The sequence below is a fragment of the Pan paniscus genome, chromosome 20 (assembly GCF_029289425.2).
Source record: "Pan paniscus chromosome 20, NHGRI_mPanPan1-v2.0_pri, whole genome shotgun sequence".
NCBI lineage: Eukaryota > Metazoa > Chordata > Mammalia > Primates > Hominidae > Pan > Pan paniscus.
Genome location: NC_073269.2, coordinates 55,325,183 through 55,334,219, shown reverse-complemented (window position 1 = coordinate 55,334,219; position 9,037 = coordinate 55,325,183). Strand labels below are relative to the sequence as shown.

General features: G+C 49.2%; 1 protein-coding gene across 11 annotated transcripts in view; it reads right to left on the bottom strand.

The window, feature by feature from the left end:
* Positions 1-6,064: 6,064 nt before the first annotated feature.
* Positions 6,065-9,037, bottom strand: part of TRPM4 (transient receptor potential cation channel subfamily M member 4) — a 55,973-nt gene continuing 53,000 nt past the window's right edge. For 8 of the 11 annotated variants that reach the window (XM_063600486.1, XM_034944376.3, XM_063600487.1 and 5 more), the window contains 5 exons: positions 7,507-7,703; positions 7,070-7,202; positions 6,825-6,897; positions 6,632-6,737; positions 6,065-6,407 (listed from right to left, as the gene is read on the bottom strand). In XM_063600486.1, the coding sequence (XP_063456556.1) occupies positions 6,403-6,407; positions 6,632-6,737; positions 6,825-6,897; positions 7,070-7,202; positions 7,507-7,703 (514 nt within the window). In that variant the 3' untranslated portion in view covers positions 6,065-6,402. Of the gene's footprint in view, positions 6,408-6,631; positions 6,738-6,824; positions 6,898-7,069; positions 7,203-7,506; positions 7,704-9,037 lie in introns of those variants that run through there. The other 3 variants (XR_010110913.1, XR_010110915.1, XR_010110914.1) reach the window with 2 other exon arrangements.

Sequence of the window (9,037 nt, the reverse complement as noted above, 5' to 3'; positions counted from 1 at the left end):
ATATGTATATACATACATACGTATATGTATATACACACATACGTATATGTATATACACACATACGTATATGTATATACACACATACGTATATGTATATACGCACATACGAATATATATGTATATACACACATACGAATATATATGTATATATACATACATACGAATATATGTATACATACATACGAATATATATGTATACATACATACATACGAATATATATGTATATATACATACATACGAATATATATGTATATATACATATATATATGTATATACCTATATACACACACACACACATATATATGTACAAAAATTAGCCAGGCATGGTGGTGGGCACTTGTAATCCCAGCTACTCAGGAGGCTGAGGCAGGAGAATCGCTTGAACTGGGGAGGTGGAGGTTGCAGTGAGCCAAGATCGCGCCACTGCACTCCAGCCTGGGCAACAGAACAAGACTTCGTCTAAAAACAAACAAACAAAAAGAACACGGCACCAGGACAGATGGATAATTTTCCTTTGTGGTCACCAACTGTCACACACACCACTAGGCCTGTGCGATAGAGATGGGAATAGAGTCACTGAGGGAAGATGCACAGGTAGAGGAGGGAGCGTCCCTCCAGCCCGTGACTCCAGCTAGACATGAACGGTCTGCCTGCACCGTGGCCAGCAGCATCCCAGTAAAGAAGGACTGTGTTTTTGTATTTATAGAATCGGGGAAGAGGAGAAACATCTATGTGGCGATGACAGCTTCCTGGTCAGGAAAAATGTTCTGGCTAGAAAAGGGCAGCCTCTGGGGCTCAGCAGCTGGTATCATCCTGTTCTATATCTGTGGCGTCAGTGCAGGCTTGCTGAGCCAATCCTGCTATGTTATCAAAGAGAGGATCAGATGAACCTCAGGGCTCTTGAGATTGGTTGCTCAGGGTTGCTGCCCAGCTCAGAAGTGGGCATTGTTGAGCTGGGGCTCAGATTTCTGGGAAGAGAGACTGCCAGGCTGGTGCTGGTTCCTCTGAGGGCTGCAATGCGGCTGACTCTGAGAATCCTAGTATATCATGCTGAGCCATCTAAAAACCAGCCCAAAGTTGTGTCCTCCCCAGTTCAATTAATCACGAGGAGCTGCCTGGCGCGGTGGCTCACACCTATAATCCCAGCACTTTGGGAAGCCGAGGAGGGCAGATCACCTGAGGTCCGGAGTTTGAGACCAGCCTGGCCAACATGGGGAAACCCCATCTCTACTAAAAGTACAAAAATTAGCTGGGCATGATGGTGCACACCTGTAGTCCCAGCTACTCGGGAGGCTGAGGCAGGAGAATCACTTGAACCTGGGAGGCAGAGGTGGTGAGCCAGGATCGCACCACTGCACTCCAGCCTGAGCAACAGAGCAAGACTCCATCTCAAAAAAAAAGAAAGAAAGAAAAGAAAAAGAATCATGAGGAGCTGTCCATGAAGCCATGGGTATAAATGGAGAGAAGACAAAACAGTGGGTATAGATGGCAGAACGGTCTGTGCTGTCCACTCAAGCAATTTGCTTGTGTCATTGCTTATGCCAACACCTTAGTTCTTTTTTTTTTTTTTTTAAGATGGAGTTTCGCTCTTGTTGCCCAGGCTGGAGTGCAATGGTGCAATCTCAGCTCACCGCAACCTCTGCCTCCCAGGCTCAAGCAATTCTCCTGCCTCAGCCTCCGGAGTAGCTGAGATTACAGGCATGCGCCACCATGCCTGTCTAATTTTGTATTTTTAGTAGAGATGGGGGTTTCTCCATGTTGGCCAGGCTGGTCTCGAACTCCTGACCTCAGGTGATCCACCTGTCTCGGCCTCCCAAAGTGCTGGGATTACAGGAGTGAGCCATGGCGCCCGGCCAACACTTTATTTCTTATTTCCACCTGATGCACTGCCATTGCCTGTGCTCAATCTTCTGGATTTGTGGGTCGGATTACACCGAGTTCCTGATGGTCAGCTCAGGTTTTATCATTGCTCGGTGCTCCATGGCCAGGTATCCATCTCTAACCGAGACAAGGAATTGTTTCTTCACAGAGATGAGTTGTGTGCAGAAGATGACATGGCTTTGTGCCAAAACCCTACGAGTTTATGCTGGAAAATGCTCCTATTGGCACTTTCTGGAGGTCATACAGCATCTCGATTTGCCACATTCTTTTCTGAGTATCATGTGAGCTGCTGAGTCACAAGACTGAGCTTAAGCTCAGCATCGGCCGGATGCAGAGCCTTCTCAAGCACTTGGACCACACTCCGAGTTGGCATTTTTGTAGGTTACTCACTAAATGGGTTGGAAAATACCTCAAATGTGGTGTATTTTTCTCTTTTCTTTTATTTTTTTATTTTAAAACTTTATTAGCCTGGCCAACATGGTGAAACCCTGTCTCTACTAAAAATACAAAAATTAGTCAGACGTGGTGGCACACACCTGTTATCCCAGCTACTCAGGAGGCCGAGGCAGGAGGATCACTTGAGCCAGGCCGCAGTGAGCTGTGATCACACCACTGCACTAGAACTTGGGCAAGAGAGTGAGACTGCATCTCAAAAATGAATAAATAGGCCGGGCCAGTGTCTGCTAATCCCTAAAAGGTCTGAGTATTTTCCTTTCCCCAATACACAGTTACTGCACAAATGGAGACAAGTCCTATTTGAATGGAAGACGCAAAATATAAGCTTGCAGCAGTTATTTTAGGGTAATTCCTCAAGAGTACCAGCCTCCTCTTCAATTAAGGAATTTTTGGTCTCCAAATCGCTTTACATGTGGAATTCGTGCAAATTCTCCATCTTGATGACTCACGTCAGATTTCTACACACACGACCTGGAGTTTTCCTGTTATATAGATACTTCAACAGAGATGAATTAATACACAGGTCTCAGATAAATTAAACAGGTCTCAGGAAACCGTGAAAGGAATGAGAAGAAACAGCGCAGAAATAGTAACCGCACCGTATAAAAATAGTAACTGCAGGCTACACCTGTCACTCCAGGACTGAGAATACAGCTATCAGAACCTAAAATGTTGAGGCAGCAGCCCTGCAGAACTGAAACCCAGACTAGAGCCAGGGGCTACCGGGGTGGCGCTGGTGTGACAGAAGGCTGACAATGATGCTGGTTATGGCATCCGGCATGGTGGCTCATGCCTGTAATCACAGCACTTTGGGAGGCAGAGGTTGGAGGATCCCTTGATCCCATGAGTTTGAGACCCACCTGGGCAACATGGCGAGACCCCCATCTCTACGAAACAATTTGAAAACAAAAAATTAGCTGGGTGTGGTGGCGTGCACCTGTGGTCCCAGCTATTCTGGAGGCTGAGGCGGGAGTATGGCTTGAGCCTGGGAGGTCAAGGCTACAGTGAGCCTCGACCACTGCACTCCAGCCTGGGCGACAGAAATAGAAAAAGAAACAGGTTAGGGAGGTGCCAAAAAAATAAAACTTGAAACCTGGAAGAGGGCCGGGCGTGGTGGCTCACACCTGTAATCCCAGCACTTTGAGAGGCCAAGGTGGCTGGATCACCTGAAGTCAGGAGTTCGAGACCAGTCTGACCAACATGGTGAAATCCTGTCTCCACTAAAAATACAAAAATTAGCTGGGCGTGGTGGCGGATGCCTGTAATCCCAGCTACTCAGGAGGCTGAGGCAGGAGAATTGCTTGAACCCAGGAGGCGGAGGTTGCAGTGAGCTGAGATCGCGCCATTGCACTCCAGCCTGGGCGACAGAGCAAGACTCCGTCTTAACAACAACAACAAACAAACAAACAAACAAACAAACAAACAAACAAAAAACCTGGAAGCAACTGCTGCTGTCAGAGGGAGCGTTGTTCTGGGGCGACGCTTGCTCGGAAGCCTGAAGCAAATAGGTGGAGCAAATCCCTGCTTCCTCCTCCAATCGCCGGTCTCCGTCTAGCGCCCTCTTTAGGCCGGGGCTTATAGCAACCCAGCTGGGAAAGCAAAAACGTGGCTTGCAGAGGCTCCGCCCCAACATCACAGAGCGGAGGCAAGGGTGGATTTGCAGCTGAGAGACAAAAGCTCAAACTTGCACATGGACTGAGTGAGTTCCTGTGACTTCACGGCAGTTGACATTTCCAAATATAAAATCGTGCATTACAGATGCTCTCTGGATTGCCCAGATTTCTGTTCCAACTCAGCCACTTTCCATTTTTATTTTTTATTATTCTTTTGAAACAGAGTCTTGCTCTGTCACCCAGGCTGGAGTGCAGTGGCACAATTTCGGTTCACTGCAACCTCCGCCTCCTGGGTTCAAGTGATTCTCCTGCCTCAGCCTCCCGAGTAGCTGGGACTACAGGTGTCCGCTACCACACCCGGCTAATTTTTGTATTTTTAGTAGTGATGGGGTTTTGCTATATTGGCCAGGCTGGTCTCAAACTCCTGGCCTCAAGTGATCCACTTGCTTGGCTTCCCAAAGTGCTGTTGTACAGGCATGAGCCACCATGCCCAACCCCCAACTCAGCCACTTTCTATGTGTGACTTTATTTGAGCTACTTTTCTGTGTCTCACTTTTCTCATCTGCAAAATGGAGACAATAATAGAACCTACCTTGTATGGTTATCATAGGGTTCACTGATGTAGTGCACGTGAAGCACTTAAAACAATGCTGGACACACATATATAGAAAGTACTGGAGGCCGGGTATGGTGGCTCACGCCTGTAATCCCAGCACTCTGAGAGGCCGAGGTGAGTGGATCACTTGACCCCAGGAGTTTGCGACCAGCCAGGGCAATATGGTGAGACCCCATCTCTACCAAAAATCCAAAAAATTAGCCGGGCATGGTGGTGTGAGCCTGTAGAACCAGCTACTCAGGAGGCTGAGTGGGAGAATTGCTTGAGCCCAGGAGGTGGAGGTTGCAGTGAGCTGTAATTGAGTCACTGCATTTCTGCCTGGGTGACAGAGTGAGACCTTATTGAAAGAAAAGAAGAAAAAGTGGCCGGGTGTGGTGGCTCACACCTGTAATTCCAGCACTTTGGAAGGCCGAGGCAGGCCGATCACCTGAGATGAGGAGTTTGAGACCAGCCTGGCCAACATGGTGAAACCCCGTCTCTACCAAAAATACAAAAATTAGCCGGGCATGGTGGCGGGCACCTGTAATCCTAGCTACTCCAGAGGCTGAGGTAGGAGAACTGCTTGAACCCAGGAGGCGGAGGTTGCAGTGACCTGAGATGGTGCCACTGCACTCCAGCCTGGGTGACAGAGAGAGACTCTGTCTCAAAAAAAAAAAAAAAAAAAGAAGAAAAGAAAGGAAGGAAGGAAGAAGGGAGGGAAGGAGGGAAGAAGGGAGGAAAGGAGGGAAGGAGGAAGGAAGGAAGGAAGGAAGTAGGTTACATTACAGTGATTATTACTACTTGGGTTGGTGAGAACTAACTCAGCATCTTCCAGAGAAGTCGCAGTTGCCACACAACACTTGGCAATGTTTCAACGCTACTCTGCACCCACGGTGACAGATACTTGGATCTCCTCCAATTTGGAGGAAGGATGTTTGGTTTTGATTTTTGGATGTGTTGGTTGTTGGTGGCTTTCTTGCTATTTAACTAATAATTGCTGTCAGTTCAACCTTGTCATTACCAGTTTAGCTTGTTATGGGTTATTTAGTTAAGCTGCATGTATAATCACGCATATTTGCCTCAACCCTGTGTGTGCCTGGCCTGCAATTTCCCACTAATTAGACTTTTTAAAGACACGTATGCATTTATCTACTCAAATTTGCATCATCCGTTTCCCTATTGCCAAAGCAGATGTACACAACACCCACCCACCTCCATTCCAGGAAATAATTTGCTTATTATCACTGAGTTATTTTTCCACTGGAAAGCTGAAACTGGGTGGGAGGGGGTACAGATGGGGTCTTGTCCTACTGAAGCGAGAGCCGTCAGAACAGTGCAGACAGAAGTGCTGGGTCTCAGGCAAGAACAATGGGGCTCAGGGGAGGAAACGGACTCCAAAATATCTGAATTACAGCAGCAAATCCACCAAGAACCCCAAACCCAACACCCCAGCTCCAGCTCCCATCCTGGATCTAGACACCCACCAGCTCCCCCAAGAATCAAGCCTCCAGACACGATTCCTCTGAAATGGCTTTATTTCCCCAGTGTGAGGAATCTGTGAGTGGTGAGGGGTCTGTGGTCCCTGTTGCCCCAAGGACCCTGCAGCCTCCAGATGGATAACGGCCCAGGCTCCAGGCCTTGATCCTCCCAGGCTGGGGCTGGTTCTGGGAGGAGCCGGGCATGCTGTGGTTTGTAAGGATGACACTCCCAAAGGTGGTCCTGACAGTGGCCCAGATGGACATGGGGCTCACCTCAAGGACAAGGCCACCAGGTGCGGGGGCCGAGGCCCAGATGAGCCTTACTCTAGGAGCAAAATCCCCTGTGGGGGCTTCTCCTTGAAGTCCGCCAGCAGGGCTCAGTCTGGGGGAAGAGAGAAAAGAGAGAGCAGGTGATTGGCAGGGAAGGGGAGAGACAGAAAAACTGGGAGACTGGCAAAAAAGAAGAAAGACGAAGGCGAGAGTACAAAAGGCTCAAAGGAGACCAAGAGAGTGACCCAGGGACACTGGAAAGGCGCCGAGAGAGAAAAACACGCAAAAATACAGGAACAGAGGCTGGAGATGCACAGGCTGATGCTACACACTGACCTTTGGACCCAGGCAGGTCAGGGGGTGGCGGCCCACCTGGGGGCAGCAAGGCAGAGCGGCTCAGGGCCTCGGCCACCCACCCCAGGACGCGGCTACACTGCTGGACCTGCGGAATGGGAGGAATGTCAGAGCAGGAGATGGGACCCCTGCCCGACCCCTGCCACAGTCCCCCAGTCAGGCCCCAAGCCCTCACCTCCCGCTCCAGCACTTTCAGGCGCTGTTCGTACTCGCGGATGTGTCCCAGCTGTTTCAGTGCCAAGTCCACCCTGAGAAGGGAGGGCCTCTTACCGGGGGCACCCGCAGCCCACCCACCCCCGGGGCTCCGCCTGCTTCCCGGGCCTCCTCCCTCTCTCCCTCCCTCCCAGGACCCTGCCTTCAGCCGAAGTCAGGATCCGCCCCAGGCCAGAAGCCCCATCCCCGACCAGGCCCCGCTCTCACTTCTGGGACGTGCGCTTCAGACGCTCGGAGTCGCTCTCCCGCTTGTCCCTAGCGCGTGCCAGCAGAAAGTTCTCCTTATGCACCGATTCCCACGTTAGCAGCTTCCGCTCGGCTTCCTTAGAAAGGTAAACTCCTGCAGGGGCGGGCGGAGTCAAAGGGCTCAGGCCACGCCCCTTCCCAATCCCAGCTGCCCCTTCCGACACCCTCAGAACACGCACGCTATCCCAGACCCAGCCCCTGGTGATTCGAGAACATGCCCCGCCCCTCACCCGTAAGCACTGCCCCTCAGTGCTTAAGCTCCGCCCCTTGTTGCTTAAACCCCGCCCCTCGCTACCTAAGCCACGCCCGTTAGTCATTTGGGGCATGCCCCCTTCCCCTCGCCTTCCAGGCTCCCGGTCCCCTATATTTCTCCTTTTTAAGCCAAGCTCTGTTCTTACGGAAATGCTCGAGGGCCGGGGAGGACGGCTGGGGGCTCCGGGGTCGCCTGCACAATTGCCTGAGCAAGAGGCGCAAGTGGGAGATGACGATAAAGGGCGGGGCCAGCGCGGGCCGAGAGTGGAATTCCCGGATGAGGCGGTAACGCTGCGCCTTCCAGTAGAGATCGCTGTTGCCCTGTACTTTGCCGAATGTGTAACTGCAAAGGCCAGAGGTCAAAGGTCACTTGAGGTCAGGGCCCAGCCAGGGGCAAGGACGAAGGTTAGATGCCAGGCAATAATTGTTCAAAGTCTATAGCAGCAGACAGAAGTCAAGATCACTAAAGTCAGAGGTTACAGGATGCGATTAGAAGTCAGGTTAGAGCCAAGGGCGTTTGGTCACGCCTGTAGTCCCAGCACTTTGGGAGACCGGAGCGGGCAGATCACCTCAGGTCAGGAGTTCGAGACCAGCCTGGCTAACATGGTGAAGCCCCATCTCTACTAAAAATACAAAAATTAGCCAGGCGTGGTGGCGGGCACCTGTAATCCCAGCTACTGGGGAGGCTGAGGCAGGAGAATCGCTTGAACCCAGGAGGTGGAGGTTGCAGTGAGCTGAGATCGTGCCACTGCACTCCAGCCTGGGAGACAGAGTAAGACTCCATCTCAAAAAAAAAAAAAAAAAAAAGTCAGTTTAGAAGGGCCAAGGGTCAGATGTCAGAGGTCAAGTTGGGATGGTATCACAGTATAAGGTAGAGGTTGAAGTCAGGTTAAAGTTGGGCTCAAAAGTTAGCCTGGACACAAATAACTAACATCAGAAATGAAAATGGAGACATTACTACTGACCTTACCGAAATAAAAAGGATTGTATGAGAATACTATCAACAATTATATGTCAACAAACTAGATAAATGAAATGGACAAATTCCTAGGAACACACAAATTACCTAAGCTGACTCAAGAAAAAACAGAAAATCTCAGTAGAATTATCATAAGAGATTGAATAAAAAACCTTTCAATAAAGAAAAGGCCAAAACCAGATGGCTGTGCTGGTGAATTCTATCAAATATTTAAAGAAGAATTATAATAACAAGGATGTTTCTCAAATTCGTCCAAAAGATTGAAAAGGAGAGAACATTTCCTAACTCATTCTATGAGGCCAGCATTACTGTAATACCAAAGCCAGATAAAGATATCACAAGAAAATTACAGAGCAGTAGCCCTTATGAATATACATGTAAACATCCTGAAAAAATACAAGCAAATCTAATTCAGCAGCATATTAAGTGGATTTTATACCATAACGAAATGGGATTTATCCTAGGAAAGTAAGGGTAGTTAAACATACAAAAATTAATGCAAACACCAAATTAATAGAACAAGGTGTGGGGGAAGCCATATGATCTTCTCAACCAACACAGAAAAGGCATTTGACAAAATTCAACAACACTTCACGATTTTTTTTTTTTTTTTTGATGGAGTCTTGCTCTGTCCCACAGGCTGGAGTGCAGTGGCACAATCTCGGCTCACTGCAAGCTCCGCCTCCTAGGTTCATGCC